This window comes from Thalassophryne amazonica, chromosome 8 (assembly GCF_902500255.1).
Source record: "Thalassophryne amazonica chromosome 8, fThaAma1.1, whole genome shotgun sequence".
In the NCBI taxonomy this organism is placed as follows: domain Eukaryota; kingdom Metazoa; phylum Chordata; class Actinopteri; order Batrachoidiformes; family Batrachoididae; genus Thalassophryne; species Thalassophryne amazonica.
In genome coordinates, this window is record NC_047110.1 from 5,881,569 (window position 1) to 5,904,673 (window position 23,105).

The following is a 23,105-nucleotide window of genomic DNA, read 5'->3' on the forward strand; positions in this document are numbered from 1 at the left end:
AACCACTTTAGATCAGAGCCCTCTGTGGGGCTGTGAACCCTCTCCAGAGCTTAACGTGCACCTCCTAAATCTGAGGGCTGTGATTGGTCACTTTTCCGTTTTCACTTCTTCTCTCCCGTCATATTTTAATAGTTTTTGAAGTTTGCAGGCCGACTACATTTTGATCATGGCTCAGATACGTTTGGCAGAAAAGTCTGCAAATATGACCAACTTTACAACACGGAGTCATAAAAAACTCTCAAATAAGCCACAATTCATGGAGAAAAATTACACATACCGTACTGTTGGTTTGGAGGTTGATGATTGTATGAAGAAGTGGAACTTGTTGAGGGACAAATTAATCCAGAAAAGGCCACTGTTCTCGTGGTAAATTGCATAAAGATGCAACAGAGGACTTTAAAAGTTCAACGTACATGTCAGTGTCATTGCAGGACCACAGAGTTATGGAGCTGGAGAAGAATAAATCAGGCTTTAATGTACCGCTCCATAGCAGACTTATAAAAAAGAGTGACTCAACCACATGTAATCTTTTTAATGCACATAATACCCAGTGCTTATTTAATGGCCCAGTCACACGGCACAAGACGATTCCTGAATGAAGGGAAAAAGTTAAAAAAAAGTCACTTTTTGTTGAGAAAAGGTGGACGAAAGAGGTTTTTTCACTGAACAGCCTGCGAAGCAAGAGCATAAAAGGGACAAAAAAGGAACTAAATGAAACCGAAGCAAAGGTTGATTTCGATGCTTTAAATGAAACGCGCCTGGAGCCACAGCTGGAGCACTGTGTGTCTGCGTCTCTGAGTTCCAGGAATCGGCGCTGGGACGGAGCTCATAGCGCCTGAGTCCTGAAGAAACTGCATACAGAAGCTGTGGAGATCTGTGTGCACGTCAGTGGACCACCTGCTCTGATTCCTCGTCCAGAACAAAAGAGGGATCATCTCCTATATCATCAGAATCCTCACGGTTTATCAACACGCTGCGCACTTCGTCTTGCTCCAGTTAAAAAAAACCCTCTGGTGTGCTGTGGTCACTACTGTATCACTGTATTATGTTACTAAGCCATATATATTGATTTATAACAGAAAACTGTCAAAAGGGGGAATAATTACAAGTGTAATTTACACTTATATTTCTGACATATTCAATCATCTTTAGTAAAGATGATTGAATATGTCAGAGCAGTAAAGTGATCAGTCTGTGAACACTGCACATTGACTCACGTGCTGTTATTTCCACCAGCTGCAGCTGATCCACAACGTGAATTCTGTCTTCCAGAACAGCTCTTTACATAATCTTTTGAATTATCTACCTGTTGCCACATGCACAGAAGGGCTGGATTGTCGTTCCTACACTTGTATTGTTATTTTTAATAAAAAATAATAAGCGCACGCAGGAGCTGCTGCCGCCGCCACTGCATTCAGGTACCGTCAGAAATTACACAACTTTTTTGTTGTTTCAAATTCAGCAGTTGCTTGTGGCAAAATAATTAATTGTATCCACACAAAAGATTAATTCTGCTCTATATAAGGTGCCTGAGCCCAGTGAAGCTGACCCCCCACCCAGATAAAAAAAATCCAAGCAAACAGGCTGAGTTTACCCTGTAATTTCCAATGGTACATGAACACAGCGGCAGCCTCAGCGCTCACAAACTGGCTTCTGTACTGTGTGAAAACATTCAGCCGGTCGAACGAAGTCATACTAAACAATAACGTTACAAAAACTAAGCAAAGGATAAAAAATCAAGAACGACAGCAAAAATGAAATACGGACGAATTGAGGTTATCGTTGCCCTTCGTTCCAATTTTTCGATAGTTTAAAAGTCCTGACAAACTGACCAATGCAGGAACGAACCTGAGTGACGGTTAAACTATGTCAACGAAAGTCCAGATTTCTTGTTTCATTAGGGCTTCTTTGCCCTTCGTTAAGTTCGTTAATGAGGCAGGTCCCGATTCAAGGTCAGGCCTTTAATCAAGGAAATACGTAAGCCTAGTTGGTGCTGGAGATTCCCAGTAGATATTTTAGCGCCTCCTGACTGTAAGTAATAAGTTACATACATATGCCAGATTTTGTCAGTTTTATACATTTTGCGGATTTCGTTTATAATGGACAAAATTCACTGGTCCACCTGAATCCGTTATTTGCGAGTTTTGCTGTATATACACACACGGTAATAATGTTTGTCACCGCGTCACTCCTGTCTTTTGTGTGCTTTGTGCACACTCAACTTGGCACAGAACAGGAACTCGTCAAACGTGGGAACTAATGAATCAAGCTGTGCAAACAAATTGTATCTTGTGCGCACACAGTGGAGCTTCCAGCGCACCGCACAGAAAAAATGTAGGTGTGTTGTAGAACTTTATCTCTCCACACTGTAGATAAGATGACACCTCCGCCCTCAGTGCACGGAGCGGGTGGGCGCTCACATGATGGGGTTATTCTGCAGCATGTTTCTGTTTTGATGCGTCTGTGATACGGGCGTGGCACCGTGTCATGTGTGGCAGCATTTCTCAGTGAAGTCAGGTGGAGCATCACCCTCCTGCAACTCTGTGGCTCGTGGTCGCGTCTCGGGACAAACCATGACACAGTAACGTCACAGAAAGTGAAATAATGACGTGTTTTCTTCTTTCACAGTGGAAATGAAGGTCATTGCACTGGGAACTGGAACCAAATGTATCGGACAGACGGCCATGAGTCCCAAAGGTGTGTCTTTTTAACCCATCATTAGTCTAACTTTGTGTAGGATGTGTGTGTCTGTGTGTGTGTCTGTGTTTACTTTATTATGCCCACCAAGGATGTAATAAAATCATCGGTGTTTCTTTATTTGTCTGTCTGTTAGCAGGATTACATCAAAACTACTCCACAGATTCTCATTACATTTTAGAGGTGATCTGGATCCGAATCCAGATTCTGGATCGAGATTTCCCTTTATACAACCCCTGGCTATAATTATGGAATCACCGGCCTCGGAGGATGGTCATTCAGTTGTTTAATTTTGTATAAAAAAAAGCAGATCACAGACATGACACAAAACTAAAGTCATTTCAAATTGCAACTTTCTGGCTTTAAGAAACACTATAAGAAATCAGGAAAAAAAAATTGTGGCAGTCAGTAACGGTTACTTTTTTAGACCAAGCAGAGGGAAAAAAAATATGGACTCACTCAATTCTGAGGAATAAATTATGGAATCACCCTGTAAATTTTCATCCCCAAAACTAACACCTGCATCAAATCAGATCTGCTCCTTAGTCTGCATCTAAAAAGGAGTGATCACACCTTGGAGAGCTGTTGCACCAAGTGGACTGACATGAATCATGGCTCCAACATGAGAGATGTCAATTGAAACAAAGGAGAGGATTATCAAACTCTTAAAAGAGGGTAAATCATCACGCAATGTTGCAAAAGATGTTGGTTGTTCACAGTCAGCTGTGTCTAAACTCTGGACCAAATACAAACAACACGGGAAGGTTGTTAAAGGCAAACATACTGGTAGACCAAGGAAGACATCAAAGCATCAAGACAGAAAACTTAAAGCAGTATGTCTCAAAAATCGAAAATGCACAACAAAACAAATGAGGAACGAATGGGAGGAAACTGGAGTCAACGTCTGTGACCGAACTGTAAGAAACCGTCTGCATTGGGCAAGGTGATGATGCTGGAACTTTTGTTTGGTGCCTGTTGGGAAGGTGTCGTGACACGGACCCACAACAGGGGGCGTTAATGAAGGGACAATGGAATAGCCAAAAAGTATCAATTTAATGTCATGAATGTGCACAACGTAGTACAGACAAATACAAATATTGCGGAATATCAATCTGACACAAGGTGACGTGTGGCAGGCTCAAAGATAGGAGACGTCTGGTGCAAGAAGAGCCGGATCCCACACAGCTTCCACCACCAACGGATCTGAAGAACACCGGAGCCGCCAAGCCCTGCGCCCCAGGTGGCCACTGTCATCAGCAGTCAGACCCGGTACTGCTGGCAGAGAACAGAAACAGTTCTTGGATGAGTGTGAGTTCGCACACTCAGTAATCCCACAGTCTGTATACAGTTAGGAGGGAGAACCTCCACCTCCGATAACACACTCAAACAGCTCCTGAGACAACCACTTATCTGGGTGGGGTTTGTCTGGGTGTCTGGGCGTAGAAGTCGGTCAGGAGGGCCGGATCCAGGATGAAGCTCCTCTTCACCCAGGAGCGTTCCTCGGGGCCATACCCCTCCCAGTCCACCAGATACTGGAAGCCCCAACCCTTGCGACGGACGTCCAGAAGCCGACGCACGGTCCATGCCGGCTCCCCGTCGATGATCCGGGCAGGAGGCGGTGCAGGCCCAGGGGTGCAGAGTAGTGAGGTGTGGTAAGGCTTGATCAGTGACACGTGAAAAACAGGATGGATCTGCAGTGAAGATGGCAGCCGTAGCTTCACTGCGGCCGGGCTGAGGACCTTGGTGATGTGAAATGGTCCAATATACCTGTCTTTCACAGGGCTTGACAATAAGGCAATTTATGCACTGGCCCACAGGGCCAGTAGAATCTGAAAGTTACTGGCCCGGATGAAAATATCACTGGCCCATACTTTCACACCTGTGCCGAACCGGGGGGTAACTGATAAGAATTTTTTAAATCAACACTCAGACATTAGAATTGGGTTTCCTTAATGTAAAAACACTTGAAAACAAACACAAAATTCTTATACTACATGATAAAAACCTTAAAGTGAGTAAACTTTGAAAAAAATGTCGGTAGGTAACTGATAGGAATTTTTTCAACACTCAGACATTAATACAAAAATACATTTATTTCTTGATCATTTACAAAATTAATATGTTAAATTTCATAAACCAAGTTCCCTTGCTAATGTTGTCACCGTGGGGTTTCCACAAGGGCATACTGATTAGACTTTTAAACTGGCGTATGAAATCATACCACATTGTCTACCAGGACATGGTATATTTATACTTACTTGTTAGCATATTCTGGCATGGCCCTACAAGTTCCACAGAAGACAACCTCACTCTCCTCATCACGCTCCAGCTATGGCCGTCTTTTCTTCCAGGAAGTTTGCCAAGTCTTCCTCACCCTTTTCTTCTCATATTCAGCATCAGCAGCCTTCCTCTTCTGTGCTTGTTTTGAGGGTGATAGCTGTTCTTTCCTTTGCTTTCCTGGTTTCTGCCCAGGGGCAGGAGGTTTCAAGAAATTCATAATATTCACTGCGCTCGATCTTGCTTAAGCGAAAATGACGCGTCGATGTTGAAGCGAAATTTGCGCCACATCAGAAGATGCGCCTGCAGACAAAGTTTGTCTGCACTTCGGCAATGTTCCCAACATTGCGAAGTGGTGCAACATGTCCTGTCTCTGGTAGCAGCCTGTGAGCAGGACGTATGTCTCTTTTGTCCTTTATTTCACAACTATGACAAGAGTTTTTGGAGGAGCAGCAGCCCCACAGCAGCGGGAGCGGAGTTTCTTTTTCTTTTTTTTTCTTTTTTTTTAATTGTTTACATGTGCGCGCGTGAACGGGACAGTTGGTCCTCAAGTTGGGTCCTGCATAGGCAGAAGGACCGCTGAAAGCAGCCATCATCCAGACGCAGCTCCTGCAGCAAATAATGATACTGCCTGAATTGGGAACGTCTCATGACGTTTGTCAGCTTTCCACAACAACTCGCTCCGTGTGATCAAGGTCCGTCATGTTAACTTGACTGACAACCGGAGCCGGCGAGCTGAATGGAAGCTCCTCCTATTTGATGACGCACCGGGGCGAATTTTCGCAGCAAAAGCAGAGCGACACACCGGGTGAAGGAGGCGCGTCCGTTGCCACGCGACCCCCGCGAATTTGTAGCATCTGATCGCGCCCGGTGTGAACGCGGCATTAGACTAATAAATCTGCCCAAAGCGATTTTAATTCTTACTGGCCCATACGGACCAGTGAAATATGAACTTCACTGGCCCGTGGTGGCCCGGAACATGTAAAAAAAAAGGCCGCCGGGCCATCGGACCAGTGCTATTGTCGAGCCCAGCTTTCAGTTTCTGCGAGTCCACTTGGAGTGGGATGTCTTTTGTTGACAACCACACCTCCTGCCAGGGCTGGTATGCAGGGGCCGGGGAACGCCGGCGGTCTGCATGGGCCTTGGCCCTTGTCCGGGCCTTCAACAGGGCAGAACGGGTGGCCCGCCACACCCGGCGGCACCTCCTGAGGTTGGCCTGGACCGAGGGCACACCGACCTCTCCCTCCACAAGCGGGAACAATGGGGCTGGTACCCCAAACACACCTCAAACGGGGAGAGGCCGGTGGCAGACGACACTTGGCTGTTGTGGGCGTACTCGATCCAGGCCAGATGGGTGCTCCAGGCCGTCGGGTGCGCGGAGGTAACGCAACGGAGGGCCTGCTCCAGCTCCTGGTTGGCCCGCTCGGCCTGTCCGTTCGTCTGAGGGTGATCCCCGGACGAGAGACTCACGGTGGCCCCCAGTTCCCTGCAGAAACTCTTCCAGACCTGAGAGGAGAACTGAGGGCCACGGTCTGAGACGATGTCCGCTGGTATCCCATGCAGACGCACCACGTGGTGGACCAGGAGGTCTGCTGTCTCCTGGGCCGTAGGGAGCTTCAGGAGGGCCACGAAGTGGGCCGCCTTGGAGAACCGATCCACTATCGTGAGGATGGTGGTGTTGCCCTGGGACGGCGGGAGGCCCGTGACAAAATCCAGGGGCGGTGAGGCACCGGTAGGGGCTGGAGGAGTCCTGAGGTTTTCTTGTGGTCCGCCTTGCCCCTGGCACAGGTGGTGCAGGCCTGGACGTAGTCCCGGATGTCGGCCTCCATAGATGCCCACCAGAAGCGCTGCTGGACCACTGCCATGGTCCTGCGCACTCCGGGATGACAGGAGAGCTTGGAACCATGACAGAAGTCCAAAACCGCAGCTCTGGCCTCTGGTGGGACGTACATTTTGTTCTTCGGGCCAGTTCCCGGGTCCGGGTTCCGTGTCAGGGCCTCCCGGACGGCCTTCTCCACGTCCCAGGTGAGAGTGGCCATGACAGTGGACTCGGGGATGATGGTCTCTGGGGGGTCTGACAACTCGGCCTTGGCTTTCTCTTCATGCACCTGGGACAGGGCATCCGATCGTTGGTTCTTGGTCCCGGGGCGGTATGTAATCTGGAAGTCAAAGCGCCCGAAGAACAGTGACCAGCGGGCTTGCCTGGGGTTCAACCGCTTGGCAGTCCGGATGTACTCCAGGTTCCGATGGTCCGTGAAAACCGTGAAGGGCACCGTCGCTCCCTCCAACAGGTGTCTCCACTCCTCAAGAGCCTCCTTCACCGCCAAGAGTTTCCGATTGCCAACGTCATAATTCCTCTCAGCCGGGGTCAACCTGCGGGAAAAATAGGCACAAGGGTGGAGGACCTTATCGGACTCCCCGCTCTGGGACAGCACGGCTCCTATCCCTGAGTCAGAGGCATCCACTTCCACTGTGAACTGGCGAGTAGGATCGGGCTGCACCAGAACTGGTGCAGTCGAGAACTGGCGTTTCAACTCCCTAAACGCGGCTTCGCACCGATCCGACCAGGTGAAGGAGACTTTTGTGGAGGTCAGGGCTGTCAGGGGGCTAGCTACCTGACTGTAGCCCTTAATGAACCTCCTGTAGAAGTTCGCAAAACCGAGGAACTGTTGCAGCTTCCTATGGCTTGTTGGTTGGGGCCAATCTCTCACCGCCGCAACCTTGGCCGGATCAGGGGCGACGGAGTTAGAGGAGATGATGAACCCCAGGAAGGACAAAGAAGTGCGGTGGAACTCGCACTTCTCGCCCTTCACAAACAGCCGGTTCTCCAACAACCGCTGTAGGACCTGACGTACATGCTGGACATGAGTCTCAGGGTCCGGAGAAAAGATGAGTATGTTGTCTAGATACACGAAGACAAACCGATGCAGGAAGTCCCGCAAGACGTCATTAACCAATGCTTGGAACGTCGCGGGGGCTTTTGTGAGGCCGAACGGCATGACCAGGTACTTAAAATGACCTAACGGGGTGTTAAATGCCGTCTGCCACTCGTCTCCCTTCCGGATCCGAACCAAGTGGTACGCATTCCTAAGATCAAGTTTAGTAAATATTTGGGCTCCATGCAGGGGCGTGAACACCGAATCCAACAGAGGTAAAGGGTATCGGTTGCGAACCGTGATCTCGTTCAGCCCTCTGTAATCGATGCATGGACGGAGTCCGCCGTCCTTCTTACCCACAAAAAAGAAACCCGCGCCCATCGGGGAGTTCCGGATCAACCCGGCAGCTAAGGAGTCCCGGATGTAGGTCTCCATTGATTCGCGTTCCGGACGTGAGAGGTTGTACAGCCTGCTGGACGGATACTCAGCGCCCGGGATCAAATCGATGGCGCAATCGTACGGTCGGTGCGGGGGAAGGGCGAGTGCCAGATCTTTGCTGAAGACGTCAGCAAGATCGTGGTACTCACTTGGCACCGCCGTCAGATTGGGGGGAACTTTGACCTCCTCTTTAGCTGTCTCACCGGGTGGAACCGAGGATCCTAAACACTCCCGGTGGCAGGTTTCGCTCCACTGCATCACAACCCCAGATGGCCAATCAATCCGGGGATTGTGTTTTAACACCCATGGAAAACCCAAAATCACTCGGGAGGTAGAAGGTGTTACATAAAACACAATCTCCTCCCTGTGATTCCCAGACACCACCAAAGTCACTGGCTGTGTCTGGTGTGTGATTAATGGAAGAAGGGTGCCATCTAGTGCCCGTACCTTCACAGGGGAAGGCAGAGCCACCAGAGGGAGCCCTACTTCCTTTGCCCATCTGCTGTCCAGCAGATTCCCTTCCGACCCCGTGTCTACAAGTGCTGGGGCGTGAAGGGTTAAATCCTCACTAAGGATTGTGACTGGGATTCGTGCTGATTTTCGGGGTTCCCCCGCGTGCGTGTTATGGCCCACCCTTAGCCCAGTTTCTAAGGACGGGCGTTGTAGTTTGACCGTTTGGGACAGTTCCTCTGTATGTGACCACTAGATCCACAGAAAAAACACTCCCCGCGGGCCAGCCTCCTTTGTCTGTCATTTGATTTAATTTTGGCCCTGCTCGTGTCCATAGCTTCGTCAGCAGGGGGAGCTGTAGCCACACAGGGCCCTCTGGCTGTGGAGCGTGGGGACGACGGCACCCTTTCGGACCCGGAAGGAAGAGGGACGGCCCGTGCCCGGTCACGCCCCCCGCCCTGCTCCCGACGGTGTTCCTCTAAACGGTTGTCTAAGCGTATAACCAGGTCGACAAGCCCGTCAAAATCCCGCGGTTCCTCCTTAGCCAGCAGATGCTCCTTCAGGACAGTCCGTTTATGAAGGCGGCGCGAAGTGCAATGGTATTCCAGCCGGACCTCGCAGCCGCGATGCGGAAGTCGACTGCATACTCGGCTGCACTCCGGTGCCCCTGTCGCATTGACAGTAGCACGCTCGAAGCGGTCTCGCCTCTGTTGGGATGATCAAAAACCTGTTTGAACTCCCTTACAAACCCAGTGTATGACGTTAGGAGCCGTGAGTTCTGCTCCCAGAGCGCCGTAGCCCAGGCGCGTGCCTCTCCTCGAAGCAAATTAACAACATAAGCCACCCGGCTAGCGTGTGACGCGTACATGACGGGACGCTGTGCAAAGACGAGCGAGCACTGCATTAGGAAGTCCGCGCATGTCTCGACACAACCTCCGTACGGCTCCGGAGGGCTTATGTATGCTTCAGGGGATGGTGGGGGGGGTCGTTGAACGACCAGTGGAACGTCTGTGTCTGACAAGGGACCAGCAGGAGGAGGTGCTGCAGCAGCGCCTTGATCGCGCGCCTCCACCCTGGAGGTGAGAGCCTCCATCCTCCGATTGAGGATAACGTTCTGCTCGGTTACCAGATCCATCCGAGCAGTGAAAGCGGTTAGTATTTGCTGCAGCTCCCCTAACACGCCTCCTGCTGGCGCCTGTGCACCTTGCTCTTCCATTGGCCGTTCAGGCTCGAGTTGACGCCCCTCGGGATCCATGACGCTGGCCGAGAAATCCTGTTGGGAAGGTGTCGTGACACGGACCCACAACAGGGGGCGTTAATGAAGGGACAATGGAATAGCCAAAAAGTAACAATTTAATGTTGTGAATGTGCACAACGTAGTACAGACAAATACAAATATTGCGGAATATCAATCTGACACAAGGTGACGTGTGGCAGGCTCGAAGATAGGAGACGTCTGGTGCGAGAAGAGCCGGATCCCACACAGCTTCCACCACCAACGGATCTGAAGAACACCGGAGCCGCCAAGCCCTGCGCCCCAGGTGGCCACTGTCTTCAGCAGTCAGACCCGGTACTGCTGGCAGAGAACAGAAACAGTTCTTGGATGAGTGTGAGTTCGCACACTCAGTAATCCCACAGTCTGTATACAGTTAGGAGGGAGAACCTCCACCTCCGATAACACACTCAAACAGCTCCTGAGACAACCACTTATCTGGGTGGGGTGGGAGGCGAAGCCGTCGCAGTCCACACCAAAGGCCAACTCAGCAGACAGGGAATCCGTCCCAGGAAAACGGCTGCAAAAGAGATCAGACTAATGCTCGAATTAGGTTCAGCAGAAAAATTACCTGTATGGTAGAAGATTTCTCGGCGAGGAGGTGGAGTTGCAGTCCGGCCTTTGTAGTGGTGGTGATGAGTGACAGCTGGTGTTGAGAGGTGACAGCTGTCACTTCCAGCGGCTCCGACGCCCTCTCGAGCTTGGAGCCCACACTCCAAGCAGGGCGCCATCTGGTGGTGGTGGGCCAGCAGTACCTCCACTTCAGCGGCCCACACAACAGTGCCGTTCCAATGAGATTTCTAAAGATGACTGCCTGAAGAGAACATGTAAATTTCCACAGTCATTGATGATATGGGGCTGCATGTCAGGTAAAGGCACTGGGGAGATGGCTGTCATTACATCATCAATAAATGCACAGGTTTATGTTGATATTTTGGACACTTTTCTTATACCATCAATTGAAAGGATGTTTGGGGATGATGAAATCATTTTTCAAGATGATAATGCATCTTGCCATAGAGCAAAAACTGTGAAAACATTCCTTGCAAGAAGACACATAGGGTCAATGTCATGGCCTGCAAATAGTCCGGATCTTAATCCAATTGAAAATCTTTGGTGGAAGTTGAAGTCCATGACAAGGCTCCAACCTGCAAAACTGATCTGGCAACAGCAATCAGAGAAAGTTGGAGCCAGATTGATGAAGAGTACTGTTTGTCACTCATTACGTCCATGCCTCAGAGACTGCAAGCTGTTATAAAAGCCAGAGGTGGTGCAATAAAATACTAGTGATGTGTTGGAGCGTTCTTTTGTTTTTCATGATTCCATAATTTTTTCCTCAGAATTGAGTGAGTCCATATTTTTTTCCCTCTGCTTGATCTAAAAAGTAACCGTTACTGACTGCCACAATTTTTTTCCTGATTTCTTGTAGTGTTTCTTAAAGCCAGAAAGTTGCCATTTGAAATGACTTTAGTTTTGTGTCATGTCAAAATAAACAACTGAATGAACATCCTCCGAGGCCGGTGATTCCATACTTTTTGCCAGGGGTTGTATACACTTTGAAGGATTATGTCAAAACTACTTCACAGATTCTCACCACATTTGCACCACAGATACTGTAGATAATAGGGCATGGAAGAACCCAGTAAATTTTAGAGGTGATCCGGATTCTGGATCAAGATTCTCTTTAGTGTTGTGTGATATATTTATAGAACTTCTCACAATGTAAAAATACACGATGTACAAAAATACAAAATAAAAAACCCACCCTAAAATGAAGAACATGTGGACTTACTGTCACTTCAAAGGCACATAAAATACAAACAAGAAAGAGAAGAAACATAAGAAATAAATACACATAACCAACCACAAACATTCAAACAAAGAAAAATGTCATTCAACAAAAACTATTCCCAAATCAGTGTCGATGGTTGGTTAAAAAAAAAAAAAAATCAAGCACGGTTTCCAAACTTTATAAAATTTCTGTTCAACGCCCTTCATCACACACCTGACTTTTTCAAGTTTTAAATTGGGCAGACATCTTTTATCCAGTGTGATATGGTGGGTGGGCCAGCTTGCTTCCATTTTAAGAGGATGAGATGACGAGCTAAGAGAGTTGAAAAGGGAAAAACTCTGCAACATCCACTTGGTAACTTAGTAACAGGTGTGGGGTTACTTTATTTGCAGGCAGAGTAGAAAGTGCTTCATAAATATCTTTCCAAAAGTCCAAAACATATGTGCAGTTGTATGCAAAAGTTTGGGCACCCTGATAATTTTCATGATTTTCTTTTATAAATCATTAGTTGTCTGGATCAGAAATTTCAGTTAAATATATCATATAGCAGACAAACACACTGATATTTGAGAAGTGAAATGAAGTTTCTAGTATTTACAGAAAATGTGCAATAATTAAACAAAATTGGGCAGGTGCATAAATTTGGGCACCCTTGTCATTTTATTGATTTGAATACATTTAGCACTAATTTTTGGAACACAAAATTGGTTAGTAAGCTCATTGACCCTTGACCTCCTTACACACATGACTCCAATCATGAGAAAGGGTATTTAAAGCACATTTGGACAAGCCAGATTCATTTTGGAATAAGGTGCTGTGGAATGATGAAACTAAAATTGAGTTTTTTGGACATAACAGTGCATGGCTGAAAAGAACACAGCATTCCAAGAAAAACACTTGCTACCTACAGTAAAATTTGGAGGTGGTTTCATCATGCTGTGGGGCTGTGTGGCCAGTGCAGGTACTGGGAATCTTGTTACAGTTGAGGGTCACATGGATTCCAGTCAATATCAGAAGATTCTTGAGAACAATGTTCATGAATCAGTGACAAAGTTGAAGTTGCGCCGGGGCTGGATCTTTCAACAAGACAACGACCCTAAACACTGCTCAAAATCTACTAAGGCATTCATGCAGAGCAACAAATACAATGTCCTGGAATGGCCATCTCAGTCCCCAGACCTGAATATTATTGAAAATCTGTGGTGTGATTTGAAGCGGGCTGTCCATGCTCAGAAACCAACAATCCTGAGATGTTTTGTAAAGATGAATGGTCCAAAATACCTTCAACCAGAATCCAGACTCTCATTGGAAGCTATAGGAAGCGTTTAGAGGCTGTTATTTCTGCAAAAGGAGGATCTACTAAATATTGATGTAGTTTTTTTCTGTTGGGGTGCCCAAATTTATGCACCTGCCTAATTTTGTTTAAAGAATTATTGCACAATTTCTGTAAATCCTCTAAACTTAATTTCACTTCTCAAATATCACTGTTTGTCTGCTATATGATATATTTAACTGAAATTGCTGATCCAAACAACCAATGATTTATATACTTTTACATACATCCGTATCAAAGTAACCCCTGATTTACATCTCTCGCACGTTGGGTCAATTTGAGGATAAATTTTAGCGAGTTTGGATTTGTGTAGGTGTGTCCGGAGCTGTTGCTCCCGCGACCCGATCCTGGAAAAGCGGTTGAAGATGAGTGATGAGTGATGTCTAGAGCAGATTGAAGATGAATGAATGTTCCTCAAAACATCAACCCATACTGCCTCATTAAGTGTAGTTTGAAGTTCTGACTCCCAAGATTGTTTAATTGCAAAAGAGGAGGTCAAATTTATATGAGAGTTTAGATTCAGCATGACAGAACTGGCTTTATTTCTGTTTGGGTCAAAGGGCATGAGCTCAGGAATAACATTACAAAGAGGCTTTACTGGAAACCCCGGAGAGGATTGACAAACTCACAGTTTTCTTGTTTACCATATAATAAAGCAGTTATAGACTTTTGATTTCGGTGTACCTGTGATTATGTGGATCTTGTCAGGATGGGGTTCACTAAGGCCTCAGTGAGGTGAACCCCATAATGACCAGGTCCGCATATTCATAATTCCTGTGCCAAAGTCAAATAAACCGAGGGATTTGAATGATTTTAGACCTGTGGCTCTGACATCCCTGGTGATGAAAACATTTAAAAAAATTCTTGAAAGAGGAAGTCGTCTCCTTAACTGAGGGCAAACTTGATCCGCTGCAGTTTGCCTACCAGGCTGGGAAAAGTGTGGATGATGCCAAGCTTTTTATTTTGGACAGAGTCTATAGGCACCTGGAAATTTGCTGACTTTTCATCAGCTTTTAATAAAATGCAGCCTCATATTTTAATTGAGAGGCTCTCCTCTCATTTTAAATTACCTGGTCAGGTTTTTATTGCTGCTCTTAAATTTTTTTTTTTAACAAATAGAGTTCAGCGGGTTTTAGTGAACGGTCACATATCTAAGTCTTCAATGTCCAACACTGGTTCTCCTCAGGGCTGTGTCCTCTCTCCCCTGCTTTTTATCCTGTACACAGAAAGCTGTAGGGCGGGTCAGGAGAGCAGCTATGTGGTGAAGTTCTCAAATGTGGTGAAGTTCTCAGACAGCTCTACTGTCTCTTCTTCAGGGTTCTGAGTCGGGCTGTGGTGACGCTTTGTTGAAGTTTGTTAAATGGTGTGATGACAGCTTCCTTTGTGTTGCAAAATTGCGGACTTTTCTGATCCATTTGTGATCAACATATGAACTATTAAAATATGAAAGAGTGAAGAAAAGTGTCAAATCACAACCTTTTGTGTCTGATTGCACGTCAGGCTGCAGGTCTGAGTGTGAGCATGGTGTAGAAAAAAAAAATGTATACGACAGCTATGACCAAGCTTTACTAAATTATAAATAACTTTTGAATGATATGAGATAGAAACTTACTTTTTTTTGCTGAAAGGTTAACTCTGCGGACTTTCAAGCCAGCTATTGGCCATCTTTGTACTCCTCATAGAAGCTGTGTGATGACGTGCGCAATGTGAGTGTCCAATCAGAATTGGTTCACCGTCACATGGTTTTCCAAAAACCAATCGTAGGGCAGATTTACCTTACGTGAAAAGCCAAAGATCGTTTTCAGGAGTGATGTGTTACTAGTTGGCCCGTTTGAATAGCCCCCTGGGTGCGCCAATGAGTACATACTATTAGTACATACTCAGTGTGCCCGCACCATTATGCACAGCGATCAGTGAAAGCAGGAGCAGACAGAGAGCCTCTGATGACAATCTCACCTGCTCAAAGAAAGAGTGTGTAACTATCAGGATTGCTCCACTAGTTTGCATGTGAATATTACTGGATAACTCTGTTGCTTTCTCTGCGTAAAGCATTGTTTACCATATCAATGGACAACAAAATGCATAGACCATTTTGTATATATTGTTCAAAATGTACGTTTGTGTATATTGTTTAAACCTTTTTGTTGTTCAGTCTTTCACACAATACCTCAAATTACCTTTATAAAGTGTCAAAACAGTTATTTATTATAGTTTGCTGTGTGTTTTGAATAAGTGTGGGAAATTATTTTTCGCTTTATTTTTTCCTTGCCTATTTTTGATTGTAAACCTTTATTACACTTATAAAACACAACAAAAACATATATATTCTGAAAGCACAGGTTGTCCTGAAAAAAAGAGACATAAAACTTGTTTGTGGGATGCAGGGAGCTGTTAACAGCAATAATAAAACATTTATGCCAGGCGAGTGAACTGTCCAAAAAAATGCCCTCGGACCACAGAGGGTTAATCACGGAAATGTCTCTGGTCCCACATGCGAGGGGTTTTAATGGAAATGCATTGTGATCGGACGGGAAATTTTATCCGATGTGAGCGAAAAATCCATTGTACAAAATCCGTTATATACAGTGTTTATTACATGGAAAACAATACAAAAACTTTTGGACTTTTTGTCCGGTGACTGCAAATATCTGGTTTATACGATGACAGTTTAGGTGAGGTTTACTGTACATGGGACTGAACAATTTACCTCTCAAAGCTTTGACAATGATGTTGGCTTCCATCCCACACAGCTGACTTTATTTTCCCAAATTTTTCTTCTGTTCAGATCTGAATGGAGTCTGTACATCTTGAAGCCCTTGTTGTGTTTATTTGTGCCTCCAAATGCACAGCAACCCGGCATTTTCAGCGAATAAATAAATAAAATCGCTGGATTTACATGCAGACACATTAACAGGGAACGCTATTTTGAACCCAAGATGGCACCATGACTCACGTGACCGTGTTTTTTTTTTTTTTTTACTTGTCATGTTGCCACTCTCTTAATTAAGACATTCTATGGGGACACGCCCGATCACGGCGCTGGTCCATCAGCCATCTGTTGGTCGTTATGGCAAGAGCAGTGAGGACGTTGAGATCCTCTGGGAGATCAGCGGTGATCAGCTGATCCTTAAATTTACCAGCGAACCCTTAGACAAAAGCATCGAACAGTGCTGCAGTGTTCCACTTGCTTTTAGCAGCCAGGATGCAGAAGTCAATGGCATAGTCCGTGGCCGGCTGTCTGCCTTGTCGATGGCTTCTGAGAGATCTTGCGACTTCATGGCTTGGTGATGTGTGCTGAAACACCTGCTTCAAAGCAACGGTGAAGCTCTGGAGCGATTGGCAGGTGTCAGCTCGACGGCTCCATTCTGCGGTGGCCCAGGATGCAGTTCTTCCAGTCAGGTGGGATATCATGAACACTATCTTCGCCCTAGCGGATGGGAACATAGATGACATCAGCACAAAGTGGAGTTCACACTGCGTAATGAATCAGGGGTCTCCTGATTCCCCTGAGAATCTTTCGGGTCGGGAGTGCTGGTTACACATCACTGGGTTAATACTGGGTGACTGTGTCTCTGGTGCTGAACCCGGAAGTGGGTTAGCAGTAGTTTCAGCTTGGGACAGCTTGTGGGAGTGGCACATCCAGACGGCTCAGGAGCTGGCCCAACTGCATGCTTAGGGAAGAGAGGAGCAGGTCTTGTCGTTTGGACAGTTCACTGAGGCCAGTACTAAGAGTGGATAGTTTGTCCTCATGCTGTGCCAGTTGTTGAGCTTGAGCATGCAGCGTCAGACAAGTAGGATCTGAATCCGCTGTGTCCATCGGACACAAATGCAGGATTCAAGTCTCAGCTTAACAGAGTTTAATGTCAGGGCTTGCATGGGTCTGTACACAAAAAGACAGTCCAAAAATAGCAACAGTAACTGAAGCATTGTGGTCAGACCGATGACTGTAGTGTCATCCACAAATTATCCGGCTCCCTCTGATTGGAACGTTCTCCAATCCAGCCTGAAACTACCCAGCCTGACTTTCTTGAATGCCTTCCGGTCTGTTTTACGAGATCACGAATGGGATTATTTTGTGCAATGCCTGTGTTTCTAAAGCTAAATCTGTTTGAGACTTTACACCATGTGCAATCTTGCTATGACCAAGTTGATTGTATTTTGTTTCTCACCAATATTTTCATGTTGATGTTAACCTGTCCATTATGACGTGTGCCACCGCCTTTCTTGGCCAAGTCATCCTCGCAAAAGAGGTTTCATTCTCAGTTGAATTCTACCTGGTTAAATAAAGGTTATTATTAAATTTAATGATTCTGATGTTTTGGGAGGCTACACAGTCATTTGTGAAGAGTGTGTAGAGCAGGGGGCTCAGCACACAGCCCTGGGGAGTCCCTGTGCTCACAGTTGGATGTGTGGATGGCTGTAGTGTCATCCGCAAATGTATTTACATGCAGACACATTAACAGAGCAGGATCTGAAAGGAACCCCATCACTGTACTATTAAACCATTAGTAACTAATGGTTACTAATGGTTTAATACTTTCCCATCTGATGACAATGTATTTCCATTAAAACCCCGAGCATATGGGACCGGAGACATTTCTGTGATTAAAAGCCCGACTGTTTATTTACTTTTTTACTTCTGGTTGACCTTGGGAGGCATCATTGCAACAACAAACCTGCGGCCAGACATGGTCTTGATGTCCGGGGTAAGTAAACAGGTGGTGCTATTGGAGCTAACTGTCCCCTGGGAAGAGCGGATGGAGGAAGTGCAGGAACGGAAGAAGGCCAAGTATGCTGACCTGGTTGCTGAATGTCAGAGGAATGGGTGGAAGGCTCGCTGTGAGCCCATTGACGTGGGTTGCAGGGGCTTCGCAGGCCAATCTTTACACGTGGTCCTGGGATTCCTAGGGATCTGTGGATTGTGCAGATGGAGAGCCATAAAAAACATAATGGAAGCTGCTGAAAAGGCTTCACGTTGGCTCTGGTTCAAGGGGGGTACATGGCGTAGTGCGTTACCTGGACACAAGTTGGAGCCTGATCACCGCCTGCTGGGTCACCCGGGTGAGGGTGTCTGATGTAAGACCCGAAACACCCTATGACCCCGGGGTACATCACTGAAGATGTGTCTAGGTTTCACCACAAGGTGTATTCTAGAACTGCTGATGTTGTTCCGGGGAGGCTATACACTCATGGGTGTGTAGGGTGTCAGTCCAGGTGTGAGGAGCTTATCTGTGTTGAATGCTGAGCTTTAGTCGATGAACAGCATTCTGACATATGTGTCCCTGCACTTTAAGTGCGTGAGGGCTGTGTAAATAGCGATGTTAATTATCAGGCTCGATAGGCAGGACGGGCTGGTTGCAAATGCAAAACGCTGGGACACAGCTTAGTGGAGACAAAACGTTTACTGGGTGAACAGGCTGGGGTCGGTACACAGAAAGGCAGTCTAAACAGAGCAACAGGATCAAAAACATCAGGCGAAAAAGTGTGGTCAGAGTACACTGGCAGGTAGTCAGAAACTGATGAGGCAAACAAAGCAAGGCAAGAGAACAAGAACTGAGCTGGAAAGAAGGCACAAGGTGCATCGATCTCGCGAAGGACAGAGACAAACTGTGAGGCTTACAAAACACCCAGGTGATGAACTGCAAATTCAGAACAGGTGTGTGGAGAAACTCCCAGAACCGGGGTGTGGCCAGACAGAGGGAGACACCCACCAAAGAACCAGGAGAGAAAGGCGAGAAGCAACAGGACAGAGAAAATCCAAGCAGAAAGATAGAGCAGAGACAGAGCAAGAGACAGACGGAACACAAAAACAACATAAAACCAGGAACCTGACATTAATTGCATCATCAGTGGATATGATGATAGTGACGATATGCAAACTATAGGAGGTCTATGGTGTCTGGGATTATTATTAGCCTGACAGGCCGCCAGGCTAACACTGCCGCCAGGCAAGATATACATAGTTAATAACACCGGCAAAAAATATGGTGAATTAAGCATTAATTTGGATGTGAAAAATCCTTTCAACTCATCAAGAGCCCATTAATTGTGGTGTAAACATTTATAGTGATCTGACAGCACAATAATCACCTAATTATTATCTATATTATAATAGCCAAGTGGCGTGTGTGTGTGTATGTATGGCTTTGATCACGGAGAAACTGGAGAGAGCTGACATTTGTTGTTTGGTATGCTTATGTATTTTGAGTCAAGGATAAACCCTGTGAGAACGGAAAGTTGACAGGACTGACATTTTTGGAGAAATTGCAACATTAGCTAATAACTGTGAACAATAGATGTTGTGCTGCAATGCTCCATGGGAGTTCTGGGTTTGGGGGTTTTAAATGTTATTGTGGTTCATGTTAGTTTAACAGTGTTGTTAGTGTTATTGATTTGTTGTATTTTTGTAGTTAAATTGATTTAGTCAGTTTAGTTAAGTGTCATGTTGCTGTTACCATAATTGAGAAGTGTTGTGCATTTAATGTCTTCTGCCACCGTCTCTGTGCGTGTGTAAAAAATAGAAGCACCTGCTTGTGGTAGAAAAGACAAAAAGCTCTCTGTGGGTGTGTATGTGAATGCGTATAAGTTTTACTATGGACAAATTGGGGATGAACGCCACCAAAACAGGACAGGACTAGTATTTTTGTGTAGAAATTATGGATATTAGCTAACAACACTGAACAATAAACATTGATAATTACATTTTGGACTCACACACCATTCCATCAGGGAGCAGTAAATGATCTATATATTAAAATTGAAGTGGCGTCTGTGTATGTGTGTGTGTGAGTGCGTGATTTTATTTAGTAAGTTCAATGTAAGTACATAATATAATTGTAAATACATGGATGCACAAGAAAGTGAAAACACTTATTTCTGTCATGATTCTCAGGGAGCTGGGTCCAGCAAGAGGTAGGAGGCACAATGCAGACTCACAAGCAAGTGGTAGTATAAAAGGCTTTTTCATAAATTCTGGCAGGCGGTCTGGTACACACAAAGCCAGTCAGCGAGGAGAAGGTACAGGCAGGTGTGATACTAAGGTGTCGTCAAAAAATACAGGCTGAAGACAGAGCATGGCAATCAAAGTTACAAGGGCTGAGACAGAAGGCAAGGTCGAGGAAAACACGGAACTATGGTTAGGAACTTGGAACACAGATACAAGAGCTGGAACGGAGATTGTAACATCAATGAACAAGCAAGGAACACAAAAGGGCTTAAATGCATGGGGAGATAATTAGGCAGTGATGTGAAACAGGTGTGGTGGTGAGCTGGCAGGAGGAGGGCGTGGACAAACAAAGATGAGAGACACTATGTGAGGCAAGAGAGTGCAGTGTCAAGTGGGTGAGGAGAGTACAGACAAAACAGGGTGTGGCCAACAGAGATGAGGAAGTGAAGGTGCAGGACAAGAGAGTGCAGTGATTAGAGGGAGAAAGTGATACAAAAGAAACTGGGTGTAAATACATGAGAGCAGAGATGAGTGTAGACAAGGGAGTGCAGTGACAACATGGACATTACTAATAACCAAAAATTAACAATACTAAAATATCAAGACTGAGAACAAGAGGTGCATGGAATCTAGACAAGAAAAGATTAATACTGACCATAAATAGAAACGCAGGCAACAAGAAAATCAATGGCCGATACTGGAACAGAACTGAGACAACTAATACAACTGAAGACTAACGTGGTAAACCTGACAAATCAAACTAGTGACATAAACATTCATGAAACAGTCAAAAACAGTGGATCAAAAACTAAACTAAACCAGAATGGAACTCAACATGTGGCTGAAGTGTGATGAACGGAATACAGCAAGCTTTGACAAAAGCAATCATGAACAAAAATCAAAGACAGTGCATCAAAGACTAAAATAACCAGAATGGAACTCAACGTGTGGCTGAAGTATGATGCACAGAAAACAAGCAGCCGTGACAAAAGCAAAATAACCAGATGATCAAAAAGAAATCAGTAAAGACAGAAAAATATAATGATCACAGACGACTTGAAACTACTTCCTTTCTGTGTCGAGCACAGGATGCAAAAAACATTCAGCATGTTTAATTTTTGGCGTCCAATTTGCTTTGTCTTTTACGTCCCTCATGGTGTTGTGGCGTTGAGCTGCATCATCTTGGCACTCGGTTGCTTCCACGTGATGTCGTCATGATGCCACATGATGCAATTTGAAACAGGCCCGGTGTGAAAGGGGCTTAAGTCACTAAATACATCTGACTTTTAGGTAAGAAAAAAAATATTAAATTCTAGTGTGACACCCATGAGATGCTGAGTAGATTTATAGTCTTTGTTGACGGGCTAAAGTTGTCTCCACACATCTTCAAATCCAAGGTCTTCACAGAAAACAGGAAGAGCCTTTGCTCGAGGACGAGGGGCAGTCTTACTGTGGGGAAATGTCTATGAGAGGATTTAACATCACCTCCCACAATCACTGTATCCACTCTTATTTCAGCAAAATCCAGACACACCTTAGTAATGAACTCTCGTAGACATTCATGCTAAAATTTTTTTGTCATTATACGCAACCTTTAAACATAACATAAGGACCATTTCTGTCCTTAACACAGTTATTGACGATAAAGGTGGAGTGCGCTTCATCAGAATAGCAACTCGCCTGCTTGAGGATGTAAATGATGAAAAAATACTTGTCCAAACATTCCCTGTTGGAACTTCAGATGCTCTGTATCATTACATTAAAAGGGGGGGTCTTGCACCAGTGCAGTATCTATATTTTCTCTGTTCAAAAAAGTAAATATTTTCCTCCATTTTATGGGATTTTTTTTAATCCAACATAAATTACAAGTGCGAACCTGTAACTTATTTACCATTATTGTAAACTCCTAGTTATAGCAATGTCCTGATGTAGTTCTTTAAAATACAGAAAAATAAAATCAGAGCTGTGCACAAACAAAAGAAGCAAAACAAAATACACTAAAATAAATGGGGAAAATTGCCTAAGAAACATGTAGGAAGTTTCAACCTTCTGTTTTCTCTCAGAAAATAACCAACCGCTCACCCCAGTGCTGTAGTCGCCCCTAACCATAGAAGAAAAAAACAAAACAGGTTTCACCTCACATGCAGCGGCGTGACAATAATCCACATGGCAAATTATAACTCAGTGAAATACAGTGGCCTAATCAAAACTCACATAACAATAATTGTTAGTTCAATACGTCAAAGAGCTTTTCTGTCCACAACACCACACTCCCTCTGTGCTGCTGTCTTAATCACCCTTCTTAAACCATTATTAACCCTGTCACTGTGGTATTACACCATTATTATACCTGTCACTGTGGTATTAGTCCATTAATAACTCTGTCACTATGGTATTTCACCATTATTAACCCTGTCACTATCAGGCCCAATGGTCAGGAGTGGTTGGACACAAATGCAAGACTCAGACAAACAGCTCTGTGGTTCATAGAGGTTTAGTGAGGTACTTAGCAGAGGTCGGTACACGTGAAGGCAGTCCAAAACAAGCAGCAGTACCAAAAACATCAGGGAGAGGTGGAGTCAGGTAAACAGGCAGGTGATCAAAAACACGATGAGGCAAGCAGGACTAGGAAAACACACAAACACAGCTGGAAAAAAGGCACAAGGTTCATCGATCTGGCGAGGGACTAGTGAAACCTGTGAGTCTTAAATACACCCAGGTGATGAGCAAATTAGTAACAGGTGTGCACGGAGAGCACCAGAACAAGGGTGTGGCCAGACAGAGTGAAACGCCCACCACCAAGCACCAAGAGGAAGACAAGAGAGATAGGGACAGAGAAAACCCAAGCAGGAAAAATACCAGCAAGAGAACTAACATGCAAAAAACAACTAACCAAGCAACATAACTAAACAAAGCAAAGCAGAGCAAAGTAAAGCAAAAATCCAAACCCTGACAGTCACTGAGGTATTACACCATTATTAACCCTGTCACTGTGGTATTAATACCATTATTAACCCTGTCAC

General features: G+C 45.5%; 1 protein-coding gene across 1 annotated transcript in view; it reads left to right on the plus strand.

The window, feature by feature from the left end:
- Positions 1–23,105, plus strand: part of adat1 (adenosine deaminase tRNA specific 1) — a 122,082-nt gene that overhangs the window by 22,252 nt on the left and 76,725 nt on the right. Inside the window, 1 exon segment of the mRNA XM_034175893.1 lies at positions 2,629–2,697. Within this exon segment, the coding sequence (XP_034031784.1) occupies positions 2,629–2,697 (69 nt within the window).